Here is a 22,588-nt window from a genome sequence, read left to right on the forward strand (position 1 = left end):
GGTGATAATGGCCATCAGTTGATCTGAGAACCAGAATGGAAGTCATACAAAAACATCTTAGACACACCATGGGTTAGGTAATTTATCCTTTACATTGCAATTCTCTGCTCCCCTGTCCCTTCAGGTCAATGAATGATTACAGTAATTCAACAGTGGGAGAGTTCTCCAGTAAACCTAAATTCAAAGAAACAGAGATTACATGAACTTCAGAAAACAATCCTTTCCCTTTACCTCAAAGCAGTACTCAGCAACCTTTTCAGGTTTCAGACTGGAATTACCAGGCTGGGACAGAGGCAAGCAGGAAGGCAAGCAGGCACAAGGATCCACTGATTGCCCACCACCCCTTCACAGGGAGAACTCCTGCAGCAGTACAGACAGCAAACACCACCAAAGCCCTGCTGCCAAACACTGCTGCCTCATGTTCATGGGCCAGATCAAATGGCTCCACAGGCTGGATCTGGCCTATAGGCTATAAGTTATTAACCCCTGCTTAAGACATCTTAAGTAGTTACAAACAACCTTGCAGAGAGCCAGGGCAGTGGAGACAAATACAACATGTCACAATACAAGGGGTAAATCAAGAGAAGATCCAATTTTAAAGGGTTCAGATGTAGTAAGATGACTGACCACAAGCAGAATAACTTCTTCAAAGTATTCTAGAACACCAATAAACTATAAAGAAAAGATTTGCTGGCCTGTCCAGCAAAAGGAAGAAGAAATGTTGACAGTACTAAAGAAGACTGAACAATTAAAAATTAGAGGACTATAAAAGGAGACAAGAACAGTATATTAGTATTTTACCAAATGCATATTATATATATGATTATGCAGACAGACATGCTAACTAGCCATGCAACAGAAGACCCTGGAGAAGAACTGGACATCCTCATCATTTTCAGCAGTCAAAGAATCATAGAAAATGAGGGTTGGAAGGGATCTCAGGAGGTCATCTAATCCAAACCTCTGCTCAAAGCAAAACCATCCCCAACTAGGTCATTCCAGCCAGAGTTTTGTCAAGCCGGCCCTTAAAAACCTCCAAATATGGAGATTCCACCACTTCTCTACATAACTTGTTCCATTGCTTCACCACCCTCCCAGTGAAAAAGTTTTTCCTAATATTCAACATAAACTTCCCTTGCTGCAACTTCAGACCACTGCTCCTTGTTCTGTTATCTGACACCACTGAGAACAGTCCAGCTCCATCCTCTTTAGAACCACCCTTCAGATAGTTAAAGGCTGCTATCAAATCCCCTCTCAGTCTTTTCTTCTCCAAACTAAATAAACCCAGTTTCCTCAGCCTCTCCTCATAAGTCGTGCGCCCCGGCCCCCTAACCATTTTTGCTGTTCTCCGCTGGACTCTCTCCAAATTGTCCACATCCTTTCTGTAGTGGTGGGCCCAAAACTAGACACAGTACTCCAGATGTGGCCTCACCAGTGCAGAATACAGCAGAATAATTACTTCCCTCGATCTGCTGGCAACGCTCCTACTAATGCAACCAGTATATGCTGTTAGCTTTCTTGGCAACAAGGGCACACTGTTGGTTTGTATCTAGCTTATTGTCCACTGTAACCCCCAGGTCCTTTTCTGCAGAGTTGCTTAGCCAGTTGGTCCCAACCTTGTAGTGGTGCATTGGATTGTTCCATCCACAGTGCAGGACTTTGCACTTTTTCTTAACAAATCTCGTGAGATTTCTTTTGGTCCAATCCTACAATTTGTCTAGGTCACACTGCATCCTAGCCCTATCCTCCAGCATAGTTACTACTTCCCCCGGCTTGGTGTCATCCGTGAGCGTGCTGAGGGTGCATTCCATCCCATCTTCCAGCTTGTTAATAAAGATATTGAAGAAAACCGGCCCCAGGACTGAGCCCTGGGGCACTCCACTTGATACCAGCTGCCAACTAGACAGCAAGCCATTGATTACTACCTGTTAAACCCAATGATCCAACCAGTTTTCTCTCCATCTTGCAGTCCATTCATCCAACCCCTACTTCCTTAGCTTGCTTGCAAGAATGTTGTGGGAGGCTGTAATCCTTGCTCCATGTTCAGAGAAACTGAACCCCTGCTGACAACACCACCTATGCAGTCATGCACTGATCTGTAGGACATATCCACTCCTGCCCAGCCCTTTCCCCTTAACCAGAAAGATCGAGAACATCACCTGTGCACCCCCATTCCCTTCACCCTTGCACCCAGAGCCTTGTAGTTGATCTGCTCAGGGTCACCCTTGGCAGTACTGTTGGTGCCCACATGGATGAGCAGCATGGGGTTGTAGTCAAATGTTTGGATGAGTCTCGGTAAACCTTCTGTGATATCTCGGATGTGGGCTCCAGGCAAGCAGCAGTCTTCCTGGGTCATCAGGTCAGGCCAGCAGATGGATCCATCTTGTCCCCCACAGAAGGAAGTCTCCAACCACCACCATCCATTGCTTCTTCTTTGTGGCAGTGGTCTCAATTCTCCCCACTTTGGGGATTCCTGGCCTGGCCTCTTACACCAATGGAATTCACTTCTCCTCCTCTGTTGCTAGGTCTCCATATGTGTTCTCCAGGCAAACTGCTGCAGGTGGGGATGACAACTTCTCTATGCTGCCAGAAGTCACAAGCTTCCAGCTTCCACCTTCCTGGGAGTCCATGCCCTCTTCCTTTTCTAGCACCTCCTCTGGCAGTCCTCCTCCACAGTCCTAGAGATTTCTTCCAGCATGGAATCAATAATATCCTCATGGCAGAGGATGCTTTGGAGCCTTGCTACCTCCTCCAGTAGCTCTCTTGCCTGCTCCCTGAGGTACACAATACAAGGATGACAAAAAGCCTGGACAACAGAATCAGGACAAGGAGCAGATAAAACAGATAGGAGGATCAAAAGGAAGAATTAATTTTCATCTTGCTCCACAGGTTCTATAAGTTCCTGCAGACATCTCCAACCTTAACGAGGTACATTTGCATTGTGAGAAAACTAAGTAGCTTCTTGACTACATGTTTCTATAAATATAAAAAGTTACACCTCATCTGATAAAATATCCTCACCATCAGACTGGGTAGGCAATGGTTGGTACAGATTAAAGCAGTAGTTCTCATGCAACAGCTAAGAAGTGGAAGCAAGTAGAAAAGCAGTGCCTCCACTTTTTTCAGGGCTGGTATTCAGGGCTGTTCATTTGGGGGGGGGGGGGGGGGAAAAAATGTTTTTTGTTGGGGGGGGGGGTGTGAAATAAATTTGTTGCAGATAGCCTGTTGATCTAATAAAAGATATCAGATTTACTGAAATAAACTTGTCTGCCTTAGACCTTAGTCTCCTTAGACCAACATGGTTACAACCTATACCACCCTTGTAGATAGCCTGTACACTCAAAAAACAACATCTATGACAACAGATCTAGTACTGCAGTTTATCAACCACTACAAGACTCATGGGCCACATCCACACGAGTGCGGATGTTTGTTTCCCTGGGGACAACTAGCAGTGGGACATCTTGTGCCACTCCTACTTGTCCCCCAGGGAACACCTGTGCCACACGCCCTCTGGTGTGTGGCCAGTTACCCCAGATAGGGTACGGGAGGCTGGGGCCAGCACTGGGCTGGCTAGCACCAGCAGCCTTACCTCAGGTCCTGGGGGCCTCCTGGGGCTACAGCAGCAGCAATCCTGCCACTCAGAGCCCAGCTGGTAGCTCAAATGTGGCTCCGGCTGGCCAGGCTCCAGTTTTGGGCCATGTGCACCACCCTGCTTTTTTTTTTTTGCACAGGTTTTTTTGACCCCAAGATAAGAGTGATTACATATGAGGCAACTGTAACCACAACACTGCCCTACCAGGCTGGATGTTGGGTGGTCACTTCAAGACTCTTGCTGCATGTTCAAAGCATCTTATCCATGTCTTAAAACATGGATTTGAGAAAAATGGCTGTTTCACTTGGATCTTGATAATTCCTCACTGTGCATAAAGTAAAAGATGTCTACATTTTTGGATCGTGGTAGAGTCTGTAGTGGTGCAACAGTTAAGCCTATATTGAGATTTTCACTTAAAGCGGGACTAAGCCCCCTGGTTTAATACTTTGATGGAATACACACCTGAAAGAACAACCACATTTAAGGAAATTTCTTCAATAAATATTTAATCAAAAATTTTGAAAGAGGAATTACTTCAAGGATAAAGGGGAAGTAAATAGAATTATTCTTGTATTTTCTCCTAACCAAAATGAGTTTTAGCAGAAGACAAATGAACACGGAACGGATTCATGGGCACTTATCTCTTATTGTTAGATGCTCCAGAATCTAAACTTTCATTTAAGAGAACCTATACATTCATAGACCACGCAGTTAAGAAAACCTTGTAAAGATGAAGCTATTACCTAGGGAAAAAAAAAAAAAAAAAAAATCACATTGAGGACATATTATGAATTCACACATTAACCTTTGCTCTGTTTAGTGCTGTGTATTACAGAACTGATAAAACTTTCTGGAAGCCAAAAGGCAAGTTTTGTAAGAAAAGCAACTGAACATGCAAATAATTCTGCATTTCCCCCATCTAGTATGTCAGAAAGCAATACAATTCAAAGTGTGTGCATACACATGCACACAGGGTTATAGCACTGAACTGAAAAGCAATGTTAGAAGGTATTAGCCTGTTGATATAACAAGCATCATGCTGGGAGCAGGATAAAATCTGGATGTTTGTATATTGGACGCAATATATTTTAACTTCTTATTTCCTTGGCACTGGTATGAGAAAACACCAGGACATCCTTAACTCTAAACCAGATCTCTTTCTTTTGCACACAATATTCATTAAAAGTGTGTACAGTACACAGCTAGTATATCAACCTTCCTGTCCAGTTCCTTCTGTTGTTATTGTTTCTGTCTGTCCCATCAAAATGTAAAGCATCTACAAGAAGAAAGCATACTCCACACCAACAAAACTGATGTACCCAAAATGAAGTTAACAAAAGGTAATCATGCAGTCTATTTTTGTATACCTATGGGCTCTTCTACTTCTCCAGCTCTACTTAGATAAGAGCTTCTAGTATCACAGTACTAGAATGTTACACACACAGTGGTAGCTTCCAAAGGCTGGGCACACAGCATACACCAGGAGCTCCCTCCATTCCTCCAGTTAGGTCCCTATGCGCAACTCTCACATCCCTCCTTCATATATTCTCTACCACCCCTTCATCTTCTTCCACGTGCCAGAATCTACCTATGTCCCTCATAGGCCCTTTGCCCTATTCCATTACCCACTAGCAGTATTGCCCTCGTTCCCTAACCCAACAACAGGGACAGACCCACTTACTTATAGCCTACATGCCCAGTATTTGATCTTGGTGTGCCCCTATCTCCTCATTTCCTGCATTTCCCTTTCCATCTCCATTTCCCCATTCAATATCTCTGTTTTCACACCAACTCACTCGGTCCCAGCCTTCCACATCCCTTATTACCACTACCTCCACCAACCACTGCCTGATAGACTATCACAACAAAGGACTAAAAGAAACCTCTTAGGCAGAGTCCAGTCTCATGCTAATGCAGGCAACCATGTCACATCCCCAGTCCCTGCTTCCTCTTTTCCATTTCCTTCCCATTTTGCCCATTACCACTGCCCCATCCATGGTGCCCTGCTGCTTTTTCCACCCATTTGACTCACCCACCACATTAGATCCCCCAATTCCCTCTCTACAAGCCATCCCTGGAAGATCTATTGAAAACAGGCAGACAAATAGCGTAAAGCTATTGAGATGACAGTGAGGCAGAGGCGTAAATGGCTAGTACCATGCTCTGGGTGACAGTGGTGCACAGTAGCTGGGTTTGCTGCTGCAGGACTGGGGGGGTGTCGCTTCCTTTTTTGTGGCACCAATATGCATGTCAAGTGGCCAAAAAACCTACCAATTTTTAGCAGCAAAAACAGGAGGTGACATCCCCCACATAGCAGTGAACCTCTGGCTGCTGCTCTTATACTATGTGCCACTGCTGCTGCAGAAAAGGCACACAGGGTGGGGATGGGAGGATGGCAGAGGTAAAGGGGGGGGGGCAGGTAAGGTGCCATGCCAGCTCCATTCTGGTGGCCATCTTGAGGTAGTGACCAGGGCTCATGTCCTGCTCACGCAAACTTTGTTACACTACTATAGGACCTTGCTTCACTCAGGTCAACAAGTATTCCCTTCTCCTCACACACTTCCTTCTGGACTTGCAGAGCAGTAGTATGTGTGTTGCTAACATCAACATTTAATACAGAAAACACAAGCGAGAAAAATGAAAAAAAGCAACCAAGTGCAAGATGGACAAGGTCTGTCCTTTGAAAACAGGTTCCTACCTACCTGTGATGTTACTACCATTGGTGGTTGGTGGTTCTGTTCCTGGAGAGACCTTGGTTACATGGCGAGGAGGCCTTGGTGATCTCTTCTGCTTTTTCCATTTCGATGAATCACTCATTCCTCCTGCTCTCATTTTCAACTGAAAATCATAAACACTGAGAATGTCAGCCCAGTAACATTGTACAGAACAGACCACACAGAAACAGCTCAGAAAGTCTCTCTCAGTCAAATGAGACAGCCAACAGTGCTCACAGAATCACACAAACTAACCAGCACCTGAAAATCATGCAAGTTAGCCCCACAGCACCCTACTCCAAGACCCACACTACCCCAGACCCCCTCTTCTGAAATCAGCAGAGTATGAATTTGGCACTGCTTTGCATCAATAAATACACAAGCATGAGTCCCACACCCCCATCTGTATTTCCTTGCTTTACACAAAGATCAGTATTCCCTAAGACTGCCCTGAGGGTGCATTTCAGACTCCTTCCATTTTGTTGGAAAGCACAAAGTAATGTTTTAAGTAGCTCTTTAGCAACTCTAGAAAGACACTCAAGTATACATCAATTAAGCTTTCCATTCAAACATTTTAAGGAAATTTCCACAAAAATGACACTGTAGGGTTTAGAATTAAGATCTGGTCATGTACACAATGCCATACAGCTTGCTGTTCTGCTCACCACATCATTACCACTAAGATCTTACTTAACCTGAACTTGAAGCTCTTCTCTCTTTCTGCCTTTGGGAGTCTGGTCCATTATCCAACTGTTTAGTAAGCATTTTACTATCTTATGCTTCCTTATAATTTTTCTAGTTCTTATATTTTTCTACACTGCACAGATCAGGATCTGTAACATTTTACTATTACTTTGGTAATATTGGAGTGATCCACCTGAACTATGCATTGCATTCAGGAGCTTGTCTAAGTCTATCCCAACCATGCAGTTGATCCAATAAAAGATAATCACCCATGCAAATGCTTGGCTCTCTTACTATTACCTTGCTACTGTAACATTCACTTCACAAACATACATGCTCTAGCACTTCTTCAGCAGCAACATCATACCATGAATGACATTTAGCATGGCCCTAGACAAGTTTCAAAGCAGCTGTTTTCCAAATGAGTGCTCCCCCTTTAGGACAGCCATTTTCTCTAACTGGGCACAGGATTTGCTACTTGTTGGACCAATTTTTTTGTTGTAGTTAATCTTCCAGGTTCTCCAGATCCCTTTACAACTGTGGATCTTTCTGTGCCCAGATTTGGGCGAGCAGGGTATTTTCTCTGTCTCCTGGAAACTATGTAACAAGTCTTAGCAGTGACCCATACTTGAGGTTTCTCCCATACATCTCACCATTAATATTTGCCTTCCATCAACAGTACTTTGTAGTATGTTTGTATGCACTTTGTCTATTTATAGTACAGTAGTCTAGTTGAATACCTTATTGAAATGTGAATGAAATCTATCCCACAAAAACCTAAGCCAAGAAAGGTGGGTTTCTGGTTGTAGCTGTGTTGGTCTAAAGACACATCACAGCTACCCAAAGAACTTTGCCTGCATATCTTTTATTAGACCAACAGAGTAGCTGGAAAAAAGGGTCTTTGCAAGCTTTTGGGAGCAATCACCCTTCTTCAGGCCTACTCTGTTGGTCTAATAAAATATTTCACATCTACCTAAAGAACTTTGCCTGCCTTAGCCAAGAAATGCACTTCAGCAACTCCATTGCTAACACCAGTGTTACCAATTCAAGGAAATGGTGGGTTGAGGCAGAGAAGCATTGGAACAAAACATGATTGCAATATTTACCACCTGACTGCTAGAATACCCAAGCCACTTGGATTCTTCAACTCTGCAAATACTTTGTCGATGCCAAAGCAGTCAGTTTTTCTAAATTATACCCAGTCATTGTAGAGATCAACCAGAAGCCTGCATAAAGCTCATTACATCATTTGGCAAAATTCTATGGCCTGTGAGTAGTAGAAGGAGGCAAAATAGTCTGAATAGTGCTTTCTAACTTTAAAAATAAAGCAATAATGTATGACTCCTAACTATGACTTTTGTCACAATTAGGATCTCTCACCAAGTGTTGTATGCGCAAAACCATTTACATATTTAACCTGAGGTTAATGCAACTAAGTTTTAAATAAATCAGTTGCATTCATTATGGGTTTCAGTATCTGCATTTTATCAATGGCATGAAAAATCTGGTCTCAGCAGCCCAGGACAGCTGTAGCAACTATTTTTTCTTCAGTATAAACATCCCTCTGAAATTTGCTGATTCAATGTTACCAACCTTTTGCTTTTTATAAAGTAGTCTTACTCTTATACTTAGCCTCCCTTATTTCAAGTTTAAGCTCTTCAATAGCCATCATAGGTCTACTCTTGCCCCCACCCCAACTGCTACAAACAGACAGACACATTTGCTATGTTTTTGCTTCCTATACATTCTTTCTGGGGTGTTCTTTCACCACCCATACATTCAGGGGGGTTTTAACTGTATTTTTGATATAGCATTTAGCCCTGAAGATCCCAGTATTGTTTTCCAATATCTCCTCTTCTGTTTCCAAACAAGGCCATAGCCCATATAAATTTTTCATTTCAACAAAGCTTGTGAAAATGTTATGTCCCAATGTGGTAAACCATTTGTGTAATTTCCCCTTGCACCACAAAGTATTCCTTTGGGGGCTAATCTTCAAGTTTTAGATATGTTATCATTTCCTTTGAGCTAGTTAATTGATAACAGATTCAGAACTATGTTATCCCCTGCTATTTCTTCTAGTTTTCAGAATAGAGAACTGGCCTTTATGATCCAACTATTTCTTGGATGACAAAAAACAGATCTACAACATGAAATTGAAAAGATCTAATTTTTTTAAAAAGCTCACTTTTAAAAATATTTAAAAACATTACATTTCTTGTATTCAGTCATTCTGTTTGATCTCATGCTTTGTTTCCAGTTCAGAAAAATAAAATGCTCATCATCTTCCTTGCTGGTTAGTCCTCATGTATTTGTCTGTACTCCAAAACTCAAATAACATACTAATGGTGCATTCTGTTACACCTACTCTTGATCTTCTCAGTAAGACTGAGGTGAGACAATCTCCTCAATACTGGCCCTCTTCCACCAAGGAGTAGAAGGATCCAGGTCTATAGGAAACCTCTGGGTTTCAATGTATAGGGTTTCAAAGAAGTGGCTGGATCAGAAAGAGTACTAGGCACTCTGGAAAACTATAGAATGTGAATGAAACATCCTGCTAAGGTCAATTACCTATTTTCAAGGAATAAGCAATGCTTTCCACTAAATTCTCTCTCTCCTGTTCAGGTCACCAACAGAAACATGTAGACTGCCATTATCCAAGCCAGCCTGCATCATCCACCAGTATTCACTCTCACTGATCATATGCAAGTAGGTAGCCAGTGAGCCAGGAATACAAAGTTCTCAAAGGGGTTTCTTTAAGATTTAGCTTGACCTCTCAGTCAAGCTTAACAAAAAATAACCCCACAAGCAAGGCACATTTTAAAACTGTTTTAAATAGGGGCACACTGATAGAGATTTTGGGGGCCGATACCAACAGTCAATTTTTAAGGAGGATTATTGGCCAATACCAATCCAATTTCCGATACAGCTGCATGCAGCTGATAAGTCTGTTGTGGTGAAATGGGAGTGAGGAGGGAAGGGACGTTGGGGGGGGGGGGGGGTGGGGGGGGGGGGGGGGGTGTGCAGATGAAGGCCCCTGTGATGGGGGAGAGAGTGGGGCTGAGGCAGGCACTGACCAGGCGGAGCGGGGCAGGGCATGGGACGGAGCCGCGGCTCATCTGGGAGAGACGGCTCTCGCTGCTGCACACACCCTGGGACGGCACAGGGGGGACAGAGGGGAAGGAGGGGGAGAGGCGTGTGCCCCCGATCTGTGCGGGGCACAGGCTGCAGCTGTGGGCTGGAGCTGGCACCACGGTGGCACTCGGCGGTGCTGGGAGGGGGCTACAGGGGAGGTCTGCAGCCACCCCAAAAGATAGCCATAGCTGCCCCACAGCCAGCCTCCCAGCACCACAGCTGCCTGCCCTGCACAGGTCCAAGGGCACATGCCCCCCTGGACAAGCAGTAGGAACAGCAGCAGGAGCCACCGAACAAGCTGCGCACAGCAGTGGAAGCCACCCCCTCCCTTTCCCACTCCCCCGAGACAAGCCACAGCTCTGTCTCATGCCTCATCCCCTGCCCCAGCTGGGCAGCACCTGCCCACCCCAGCCCCACACTCTCCTCACCGTGGGAAGCCTTGATCTGCCCTCCAGCACACCCCTCCCCTTTGAACGTTTCAGATTTTCTTTCCACTTAGCGGAAGTCCCATTATACTTCAAATGCATAAGAATTCTTCATTTTAAACAGCAGCTAAAAATCTCTTTTTCTTCAGCTTTCAGTCTCCTGTGAGGTTTTTCTAATCACGAATACCTTTCAAACAGACCAGCCCTGTACTTCTATGATAAAAGTCAGCAAAATCTGGTCTCTGAAAGGCTTTCCTTATTAAATGAAGAGAAGAAGGTACACAGTCATTTTTTCACCTAATTGGAAGTCAGGCTTCAGACTTGCTGGTTACATTTAGCTGACATCAGGACAGAAGAACTTCCATAAATAAGTGGATTTATTACATCTGGATTTTTATGAAAATCAGGTTTGCTCCCTCCTCCTGCTTTGCCTTCATAGCCACATTCTACATCAGTGCCAGAAATGAGTGTTCAAAGGAGTTCTCTTTGCATAAAGAGAATAAGTGTGTATGCTAAACAGTATCAGAGGAAGGACAATACTACAAGATTCTACTTAAAGGGTCTGAGAGATCCCATCATTCAGCATGTCACCTTACCTGAACTCGTTTGTTTTTCCATAAGATATTGTAAGCCTCAAGAGAAAAGCGGAGGGCCCAATGATTAGTAACAAATGCAATTAAACTAGCAGGTGAGCTCATTCTAGATGCAGCATGAAACTGGTCAGCACACCAAGTGGCGTTCAAGACACAACAGCATGCAGAAAGAATGCAGCCCATGGTAGAAATCCTTCCCCACTGGAAAGACCAATTGGGTCAGTCATCTCACTTACCCATCCCTTGTAAGGCCTGACAGAAACTGAATTAGGCAACCTTGTCTACACCTTTCAGGCACCCAAGAGCACTTCACCACTTCCTCAATCCTTGGAAAACTCAGAAACAAAGCCATTCCCATTGCTTCTTCAGTGAAGTTCAACTACAATACCCCTTAGCCAGGAGAAAAAGGAATTTGCCTAGTTTCCATTCCTGTACAATTCGATATAAATCCTTCATACACAGAAGGATCTGAAGTCACAGCCTTTCCAAAACATCCTGGTCACAGACCCAAGCTAGGAAATTCTGAAAACCCTTATGTTTTTCCTTTCCATCTCTTTGGCATGAAAGAAGATAGGGCAGACAAACTCATTCTACATAATCTGAGTTTGGACACCTGTAAGGGACTCCAGCTAATACTATTTTTAATGACATGGGGGACCTGTATGGATAAAAGCAAAAGTGCAGACTGGCACTACTTATAAAAAACACTCTTCAAAGAAGAGTATAGGCACTATTTTTTTATAATAGAGTTTGGCCCCACACACATCCAAATGACAGATCAGGTTAGCAGCTGTCATGCTAAATAGGATTCCAAACCCCATTCTTGCATCAATGGAGATAAGGCCAAAGACAGACAATGGCTAATCATGCCCTCCAAATATCTGGCAAATAGATTAATTCAGCATTCCAGAGAATGGTAATGGCTGCTACTACATGGAAGACTTGACTTCAGAGAGCTTACGCAGACTGGAAAACAGAAGGAACCTCTTGCCAACACTGGCAATTGAGAGGATTCACCTCTTGCCCACATCCTCCCATTTCTTTCCTTCAGATAACTCAGTGACAGTGTCCTGAATCCTACTTGCCAAGTCATTTAATCCTGTTCAGTGACAACAAGACCATCTCCCCCCAACCAATTCTGTCCTAGGCGGACCCACAACACTGCAAAGCAATTGCTGCATGCATTCTCCCCAAAAGCCATGCTGTGTCAGAAATGGGAGAAGGGGAGATTTGCTATATACAACATAACTGTCTCCCAGGTGTTTAAAGAAGGGAAGGAAGGAGGGAGTGAGGGAGGAAGGGAGAGAGAGACCTTTAAGTTCTTAAAGAGCAGTACCCTCTCTAACTGGTTGAGGGCTTTGGGCTGTTCCCCACTACTTAGTTCCAGTTTGCTGAGGAGACATGGAGAGATCTGTGAAAGACAGGCAAATGCATGGTTTCAACAAAACAAAATAAACCCAAAGAGAAAGAATAACTTGGCAGAGTGCAAGGCCATGGGGGAGAATAAAGGCATGCACAGTGAACAGACAGGACAGAGTGGCTGTGTGCATCAGACACTGGACAAGCAGCATTGCCTTAATGAGCTGGGTGCAGCTATCTCCTGGTCACTGGAAAGCTCTGGGGAAGCTTTTTTTTTTTTTTTTTTTTTTTTTTTTTTTTTTTTTTTTTTTTTCTTTACAGAAAGCTTCAGTTTCTTTATGGGAGCTTCAGGAGTTCTGGCACTTGCATTATGCCACAGACATACCTCTAGCCTTCCCTCTCTTCACTGCCCATCCTACGCTAAGCTAACATCTTGGTTTTCTCTCCATCAGTGGAGGCAGCATGCAAGAACAGCATCATCATGGAGTACAGTGGAAGAAACAGAGCCCCACTTGGTTCAGACCCCTATAACAAACTCAGTGGCAACAGCTTTCTCAGGAAACTGGTCTGTAAAGATCAGTACTGAGAATGAGAGCAAGGGAGAAAGAGAGCATGAGAGTGTGTGTGTGCACATGTGTATACATGCACATGTGAGAGCATATCCATAAAAGTGTGAGTGAGCAAGTGTGCAAGTATGTATGAGTGAGCACAAGTGCATGTGAGTGCAAGTGAGAGAGAATCTTTGCAATTCTCCATACATCATCCAGAAAAAGGGACGAAAAGATGCATGAAATCTACAAGTCTAGCTTCCTAACATGGGGTGCATCTTTTTTCTGCCCCACTCTATGCCTCTCATCACTAGGATCCCCTATCTTTGATAGTATTCTTTAGACCCCATTCTAGAGTTCAAGTTGTGCCCTCACCACACAACATTCTTAAACCTACAAGAGTACCGTACTTTCTTGCATGTCCCCAAGATATGCACCTGGTTTTGGGAAAGGCAGAATGAAGAAAAAAAGATTTTGTTCCTAGAGTTATGGTTAGACAGAGCAAGGACAGAGTTAAACTTCAGTTCACTCACCCTCCCTTTCCTGGTTAATCACAAGCTGAAACCCTAACTGCTGCTAAAGACTGATTTCCACAGGTGGATTTACGATTTTGAAAAGAACTTAAAACAGCCTGCAAGGCTGTGAAATAAGGGGAGAGAGACCAGGAGTAGTTTAAAGACAGTAAAACTGCCAGAAGGAGGGTTATCTTGATTAGTGGAACATCAAGACCATTAAAAAGGAGACATGATCATTAACACTTGCAGCATAAAGAACAGAGACATTAAGTCAACTGACTCCCTCATCTGCCTGAATAGAAATGCCACTCTTGCCATAAGCATGAAACAAAATGAGGGGTTTCTTTTCTGTGCAGCAAATCAGCTTCCCTACTTAAGATACGCACCCCAATACTAGGGGCTGATTTTAAGGAAAAGATGTGTATGATATGCAAGTAAATATGGTATGTTTATGGAATCCACATGCTGAAAATTCATTGGAAAAGCAACTGCCTGTGCAACATGATGCCAAGGAACACACAAAGGCCCTATGGTCTCCTTCAATTCTACAAGCATGTGGAACAGAGGGAGAGAAAGAACATTCTCATGGTTTGGTTACTAACATCCAGGACAGAAGTCCACCTCTGTATTCTGACTTTTGTCATAAAAGTTCTCTTCCCTGAAAGCCACCAAAAGCATGTCCACAACAGCAAATTTGAATGGTGGTTACACATTGTCACACCTACCTCATAGAAAGGCTTCCTTTCTAGGCCAGGAGAGCAGGAATAATATTCACTGGGAAAGCAATATTGGCTAATGTAGTGCAAGAAAGGATGAAAAAGAAGCTGAAGAGATGTTAAAAAGAGGGTGCTGGTTTTGAAAGCATCACCATCAGAGTCCCAGAGCCTGCAGAAGCTTTTTAGACGAGGAGCAGGTGCTTGCTGTTCCAGTCGGACTTCTTAGGCAACAGCGCAACAGACAAAACTCCTAGCTGAATATGCCAGCATAATTCCTTTTAGTTCAATAAACAATGACAGATTGAGTTCTCTTAAGTGTGCTCCTTCACTGATCTAGGGACTTCCAGGAATAAATGTAGCCACATAATGTGAAAGCAAAGAACAGAGATGTAAGCAAGCAAGGGGAAGAGAAGGAAGCAGAACAGTGGACACCATACTGGTCTTACCTTCTTCATGTTAGTCCCCATGTAGCTCTTAGGTTCTTCCTTAAACTGAGGCAATCTGAAAAATGAAGAACATGCAGGAATGAATAAAGCTTCCTCAGGATTGGTGGGGAAAGGAGAGAATGATTTCTGGTCTGGCAGCAAACACCAAGGATGAAGGACCCCTAACAACCCAGACCTCCTCTATGAACTGGCCCTCCCCCAATTTCCTTCTCTTCAAGAAAAGAGGATGAGTCTGTTGCTATTCACAAGAGTTCAGTGACATGGAGTTTACCAGTCTAAATGGCCCTTTGCCTCCAGCAGCCAATTAGACTTGTTCTGAAGAGGTTTTAACTAACACCAAGATTCCCAGCATTGAGATGCAGTTTAGTGCTAGCAGTCTTTTCTCTCACAAACTGTAAGTCAGTTATGGTGGCCCCTCCCATAAGGTTTTCCCAGTGGGCCATCTGGAAGCTATGTTGTTACTGTCCATGAACTAAAGAACTACATTGTCATGAGTCTTCCAGTTTCAGCCATCAGTCACATGCCTTTCACTAAACAACCCTGTCTTTAAGGAAAAGTAGATAGACACCTTTAAACTGAACTTCCAAATGATCTCTGGATTTTACAACTTTATCCCTCCTTTGCTGTTATACTCCTGCCTTCAGCTTCTCAGGGGGGTGCAAGTCTGTGCCACAACTTTGTCTACTTCTCTTTCTGCAAAGCAGGAAGACAGTACTCAAAAGGAAAGGCAAATGAAGAATAAGACCAGTACACCAGAAGCCATCTTTGGATTACTCCTGCACCATTAGTCTCCATAGGCACATACACGTTCATCTGCTTTCTCTCAAAACAGAAAGCAGCGCTTCCAAGGCAAACCGAAAAAAAGCGAGGAGATGCAGGGAGGGGAAGAGGAGGCACAATGAAATTTGTGGCCCACCCACACAGATACACTCACCATAGGGTGTCACCTGCTCTTTGCCTAAAAGAATACAGTTCTCTACCTGCTGGAGACTACAGTTGGGGAGAGAATCCTAAAGAGGCCACCAGGGCTGCAAATATAGAGGTGGAAGGATGTGCACATGGGAACAGAGTGTCAAAAGAAATCAGAGGTACTGTATTCCCTAGTCAGTAAGTCTGATTATTGTGGATTTACAACAGTCCTCCTTCCTCAGAATCTCTCTGCCACCCTTTGTTATTTCACTAGTCAGAAAAGACATTTTAGAAATTCTTGGAATAATTAATTCAGTACTGATTTTCAGGAGACAGAGCCCTAATTTCCCACTTCAGAAGATGCTAGATAGGGCATAATATTCATCCAAATTACAAAATGATCCCAATGGCCCAATGACAGTTTACAGTCCCTTCTAGATGAACCCTCTACTGAAATTAAGCATGTGACTATTTTAGATGGTATTTATTTCCTTTTTCAAGGACATTAATTTTTTTAAAGAAATTAAATGGATTCATTCTGTTCTTTGAAGGGAATCTTCCTTCTCTGTCCTGTCAAAGAACTATTCCCTCCTTTAAATCTCCTCACTGCCTGGCTATGAAACTGCCCCAAAGGCCACCTAAAACCATACAACCCAGCCTGCCCTTCTCTCTCTCAGCTTTGGTGAGACAGCTCAAGAGAGAAGGGCCAAATGCTCCCGTCTCCACCACCCTTAAATCGTAGTCATATCAGACAGATTTTCAGTAGGCCCCTAAGTGGAATTGTGGAATCTTCCTGTCCTCGGAGGGCCATCTCAGCAATGCTGAGGCAAACACAAGCAGGTTTACCTTGTGAAGAGCAGCTGCACCATGTCGACCAGAGTGTGCTCTGCAGATTTTCTCAATAACTCTGTGAAGACAAAAACAAATAACACAGGTGTCATTACTCAGTCTGATATTATCAAGAGGCTTCTCCAAGCAGACTCCCCTCCGAGCCTTGTTTACAGAGATTACAGCAAATTTATTAAAACCAGCTCCAACTCTGCCTGGCTGCAAAATGGACACATACTCAGAAGGTGGCACCACAGAGCTGGGGAGCCATTGAGCAGAAAGTTGTGCAGTGAATATCAGGCAAAGTTCCAATGAAGCACTGAAGTGCATAATGCAAGGTCAGCATCTTCCCTCAGTTGGATCTCCCACAATGGACACAGATAAAGAGGCCTGGAGAGTCCAGACTGTCTATTAGGAACAACCATCACAGAAACAGGGAGAACAAACTTACCGCTGAGCCTCATTTCAAAACATATACGGAAACAGGACTGCATGATCTCACACACTGATTCATTGGTGAGATGGGCTCCTACTGGAGTGAGCAACAGGGTCCTCAAAACCTGCAAAGAACATGTACATGTCACCTGTAACATGTCACCTTTTTTTTTTTTTTTTTTTTTTTTTTTTAATATATTCTGTGTTCCAGGTCAAATCAGCCAAATCATACTGATTGAGCAGAACTCAATCGTTCCAAAAAACGTATCAATTGAGCAGGCAAAACTAAACACCGTGTATGGTGCTACAACTAGCAAGCATCCTCCACCCCAGGCTCTCACCCTAGCACTTCAGATACTCTCAAATTTACTGGCAGGCATCCTACGTGCAGGCCCAAGCCTGGAGGTCTTGGGGTTTGGATGCCCCCACCGAGACACTTGATCTGATCCAAAAGGCCACGCAGCACCTATGCCATCCACCTGGGTCAGGGGGTTTCATGGAAGGCCTGCCTGGAACCCAGGCACTGCTGCAGGCTTTCCCAATAACTGAGAGTTGTGCTTAAGGGCAGGAAGGTTGGAGAGAAAATAAAAAGGGAGGTGATTTCTTCCTCACGTCCCACCTAACCTTTGAATACTGCCCAGTGCTTGGGTTTTCTTAGAACCCTCTGCCGAAAAGTAGATGAAGAGAATAAAACCCTGTATTTGCCTCGATGAAGAACTCTCTTCCTTCAAAATAACCTTGTGCAAGCAATATGCTCAGCTTCTCTTTCATTAGCTAAGACTGTGCACAAGCTGGAATTATCAAGGCCACAGTGCATCAAGAACCCAATTTAAAATCAATTCATTTAAGCTTTCAATTATTTTCATTTAGAAAAGCTTTTACCACAGGTACATGAGCCATCTGTTTAAAAATAAAGTCTGTCACTAAGCTCCTGCAGAGTCAAAACACTGTTCTCTCTCCCCTCCACTCCATGTAACAAAATACCCTCCGCACCAGGCAGCACTCATTATTGTAATTACCACTTACTCTCCACTTACCTGCAGGATTTTCATCAAGACAACCTCATCGCTCGCGGGATCAGTGCCCACAAATCGGGCATGCGTGACAGCATCCGCCATGTTCTCCATTCCCTCAGCTGTGCCCTCATGGCTGGGATCTGCAGAACAGAATGCATTCACAGTGACAGGGAAAAGCCTTCTGCATCACGTAGCCTCTGCCGAGAGACACTGGCCCAGAGCTGCTTTGCCTACACCTGCAGTCTTTGTTTGCATGGCTGGGGATGCATGCCTCTCGCTATGAACACCAATCAGTATTTTATTCATTGCTAGGAGTTTTCAGATAGGCATGCTGTGTTAGAAAACTAGCTTAGGTTTGTCTCTGTTTAAATATCGGCTTCTTGGAAAAGGAAAGAGAAAGAGAAAGGAGTAAGCAATTAAGTTGGTTACTGGCCCCATTTGGTCATTTTTTGTTGGTAAATTATAAGATTACCCTTTTTTCCTCGGTGGTGTAGCCATAATCGGTTGCCAATTGCAAATGGATCTCCTTCTCAGTCAGGAGAGAAGTTTCTAATGCAAAAACCTAAACTCACAGTACAGGGAGACAATCCCAGCCTGGGATTCTCCTAGACAGGACAGGAAGTTGCCCTTTGCCTGCATTCCCTCCCAAGGAGCAGGGGAGAGGGAAGGAAAGGGGCCAACAAGAATTCCCAGGGGAGAAAGGTGGACACAGACAGGAACATGATTTAGACAGCAGAGCTTCAGGCCTTCCTCTTCAATCATTCATCAAGGCTCCTCTCTCCATTTCAATCTTTTGTAGCTACAAACACAGATGCAGCTGAGAGTTAAAGGCAGGATTGTTGCCAGTAACCATATCTGGTGGCACATTACAGTGGCTTTGGGAAAGCTGCCTCTGGCTTTGATTTCATTCTCACTTAAACAATACTGCACCAAGCAAGAATCTTGTTACCTTCTTAACTAAACAGTCGTTAGAAAAGAAAGGAGATAAACTAAACACTGGTTAATACCTCATTAATTGAGGATGGGGCCCCTTGAACTCCAGTAAAACACCAAGTGACACGGAAACCCAGTGAAGAGGCCTCATTCTTTGCAAAAAAGCTTTTACAGAGTCCTTCTTGAACTCCAGTTGTGTTCACACCTTAAGGGCTAAGGCTAAGGTACTGAAGGAAATTGCCCTCATTGTGCTCCAGGCCCCAGCACAGACAGCAACCTCATCATGTTGGGCAGATTTGTACGGACAGTTCCTCACAGAGCTAAACAGGGAAGAAATAGCACCACAGTACGTAAATGGCCTGTCACTCAGTTGGGCACTAAGGTCTGCAGAGTTTCTCCCTCCCACCGCACACCACAGCCTCCCCCAACATGAGCACAGCCTTAACTCGGGCAGAACTGACCCACCTCTGAAGTCTACCTTTTATATATTTGGCAACTCCTGCATGTTAGTGAAGAATTGTGAGAATCTATCTGGGGAGTTTTGATTGGTTATTTCTAACTCCGACAATTAGTCACGTGGGGCAGCACCAGAAAACCTATGTTGAAGGAAGTATGACCTAAAAATAGAATTTCATTTCTTAGGATTATAATGGCTTCTAATCTAACATCTGGACTATGTCTACACTAGCTACTTTGCCCTCCCATTTCCCTGTTATTGCCGCTACCTACTCATCTCCATCACTGGAGAACTAGTAGACAATGTGGCAGCCACTCCAGGAGCATCTTTACACACGCTTGGAGAGGGGGGGCAGACATGGAATACACAAGACTGCAGAGGCTGCGTGCTAATTAGCATGCTCCAGCAGACTCAATTAATCCAGTCTGCTCTGCCATGTGTTAATTAGCAGGCATTGAAGCAGGCACTGGGCATGTGTATAGGTGCCCTAGGTGTCTGTTTTGAACTAGATTGGGTGACCAAATGGTTAAAATACCAGTAGCAGCCAGTACCTCATCTACATCAGCATGACAATACAGAAAACAGAGTTGGTTATATCAAGGATGGGAGGAAAATGTCTGCTATAGACAAGACCATCATTTACATTCAATAATCATAATAATTGAGTTACTTCTCAGTTTAACAACCACCTGCAGCAGTCTTAACCTGCTCTGGACTGAGAATACTTTTAAAAATAAGTTGGGAACAAGTTGCCTCTGTGAAAAATAAAGACTATTAGCACTGCCCAGAAACAGATATTGTGCAAAAAGGATGCAATTATGCTTGCCTACATAGCTGTACCAGTGTCCTTCCATTGCACCCCGTAGGTCACCTGTTACTTTAGGTCTGGATTCTACCCACATCACAGATAGTCTACTTCAGTCCTAATACACAGCACCTTCAGCTACTTTCATCTTCACTCCCTATCACAGCTCTACCGATGCACCTCAAAACTTGTCATCACAGTTTGCCAGGCCTTGAGTTAAATATTTAAAAATAAAGCAACATGCCCTTTCATAGTAGAAAACCAAGAGGGAGATTAAAGAATATAATGGTTCCTTTTTCCATTTAGATCAGAATTCAAGAGGCTGGGAAGTAGACTGGGGAATAAAGCCACTAATGTCTGCTCTTTTTGATAGAAGGGAAACTGAAGTGAGCGGTAGCTCTGAAAACAGTCACCTGCAACTAACAGGGACTTGGAAACTTAGCATCAAACAGCAAAGATGTCATTACAGGGGCTTCCTTGGCACAGCAGGAAGGAAAGCCAAGGAAAGGGACGCAGAGAATTCAGGCTCTTCATCTTCTGAGGATACTCCTTTGTTTTTGGTACCACTCAGCAAGAATTAAGGGAAATGAAATAAATCAGAACAAGGAGGCAGGGATAGAAGAAGGAAGAACAAGCTCAGGCACTGCCAGTAATCCAGCTCTCCTGCTTAAAGAAAAGAAAAAAAACCCCAAAACCCAGCTACAAAAAGGCATGGTTTAAAAGCAAAAGCAAACTGCAAAATCTGGTAGAAAGTCCACAATACAGTTGCCCTTTTGACTCATCCCCTCCATTGGCGAAAGAATGTGAAAATAGGAACATAATTAGGTTGGCTTTTATTCAGAAAACATGAAAAGCCTGCAGGTAGAGTAGAGCTAAGATCAGGAGAAAAAGCCCCAATGTGTGTCTTCTGTGTAGAAAGAAAAGTCCAGCATGCAGTGAGCATGTACCCCAGGACTTGGCTAATTACCAAGTATCATATTTACTTGAATATAAGAGGATTGTGAATATAAGATAACCCCCATTAAATCTATATATAAAAATGTATAAATGGGTTATAAATTTCCAGGTGTAGAATCTAATTATTGGAGGGCTGTCTTGAATTCATCCCTCTTCTACTGCTACAGCAAGAAAAATAGTTTGGGGAGAAGGAGTCAGGTGGCCCCCTTGCTCTACTTCTTCCCCCTGCAGCCTTCCTTCTCCCCCTCTTACTGTCGGATCCTCCTCAGGCTCTGTTCCCTCCCTGAGCACAACATGGAAAAGAGTGAACTGTACAAGACCATAAGGGGAGAGGGGGGAACATAGGGGAGACCAAAAGCTGCAGGCGACAAGCAAAAGAGTACAGGAGACCGTTGTGGGTCTGGGTCTGACTCTGGCCCTGACTCAGACTCAGGGCCAGAGTCAATACCACAGCAGTTACCTGCTCCCCACCCCCATCCCTCCTTGGTAGTTTGCAATGTCAGGAACTAAAAAATGCTGATTCCACAATAAACATACCCATAGTAATTTGCATATATGCAAGTTACTATGGGTAATTTCATTCAGAATTGATACATTTTAACTTGCTGCAAACTGCTACAAGTTTTAGCACAGGTATTCCATAAACACACTTTTGAGCAGCAGTTTTGTGCTTACTTATACATAGTACACACTATGCACGATATTAGTTCAGAGCCAAAAGGTCCGTGACTTATCTTACAGTTCAGTAGTAACTCTACCTTTTTGGCTGATGGACCAGATAGGCAGTCCCCAGGCCAGATCAGGGTGATGATCCCAACCCAGCATGAGGCAGTCACAGCACAGCCCCATCCAGCTGCGCAGAGGGGATCAAGGGGCATTCCAGCTCCAACCTGGCCCTGCAGGGGAAGGGAGGGGCTGTGGCCCAGCCTCAAGTGGGAGAATGGGGCTTGAGTGGCCCCAACCCAGCCCCATGAGGGAAAGGTGGTATAGCCCAGTCCCATCCAGCCCTGGGAGGAAGGGTGTGGCCCAGCCTCCCAGCCATGGGGGTGGGGGAAGGAGCATGACCAAACCCCAACCTGCTGCATGAGGCCCAGGGTCTGGGATTTTGTTAGCCACCCTCCCCTGCCAACAAATCTCCCAATCCATGGGAAGCTCCATGGGCTGGATACATACAGCTCTGCAGGCCGCATTTAACCCACAGGCTGGAGGTTGAGTACCCCTGATATAGTTCACTGAGCTGGGCCCCAGCAGAGTCAACAACATTTCAAGCCATGGTGGCCCCACAGCCCAACACTGTTCAGTACAGGCATGTCGCATCTTACGCGGGGGTTACGCTCTAAAGGCCGCGCATAAGGCGAAAACCGCGTATAGTGAAATCGCATATTACCGTGCCAGTGGTGACTGCCTCTGCCTCCAAAACGCCCCGCCGCTGCTGCGGAGCCATGCTTAGAGCTGTGCGGGCAGTGGCACAGCACGGGGTGGTGGTGGGGGTGGCTGCATGCCACCTGGCCACCACCACAC

The 22,588-nt window shown here is 44.4% G+C and overlaps 1 protein-coding gene across 10 annotated transcripts in view; it reads right to left on the bottom strand.

The window, feature by feature from the left end:
- The window catches only part of GBF1 (golgi brefeldin A resistant guanine nucleotide exchange factor 1), a 154,432-nt gene that overhangs the window by 40,904 nt on the left and 90,940 nt on the right, over positions 1-22,588 (bottom strand). For 5 of the 10 annotated variants that reach the window (XR_003095308.1, XM_025210025.1, XM_025210054.1 and 2 more), the window contains exons 5-10: positions 17,937-18,055; positions 16,916-17,024; positions 16,483-16,543; positions 14,728-14,782; positions 12,456-12,554; positions 6,298-6,433 (exon numbers count right to left, since the gene is read on the bottom strand). Coding sequence is in view for 9 of the 10 variants with exons in the window: in XM_025210025.1 (XP_025065810.1) it covers positions 6,298-6,433; positions 12,456-12,554; positions 14,728-14,782; positions 16,483-16,543; positions 16,916-17,024; positions 17,937-18,055 (579 nt within the window). In the remaining variant the exon portion in view is untranslated. Of the gene's footprint in view, positions 1-6,297; positions 6,434-12,455; positions 12,555-14,727; positions 14,783-16,482; positions 16,544-16,915; positions 17,025-17,936; positions 18,056-22,588 lie in introns of those variants that run through there. The other 5 variants (XM_006014798.3, XM_014524407.2, XM_014524378.2 and 2 more) reach the window with 3 other exon arrangements.

This window comes from Alligator sinensis, unplaced genomic scaffold (genome assembly GCF_000455745.1).
Source record: "Alligator sinensis unplaced genomic scaffold, ASM45574v1 scaffold264_1, whole genome shotgun sequence".
NCBI lineage: Eukaryota > Metazoa > Chordata > Crocodylia > Alligatoridae > Alligator > Alligator sinensis.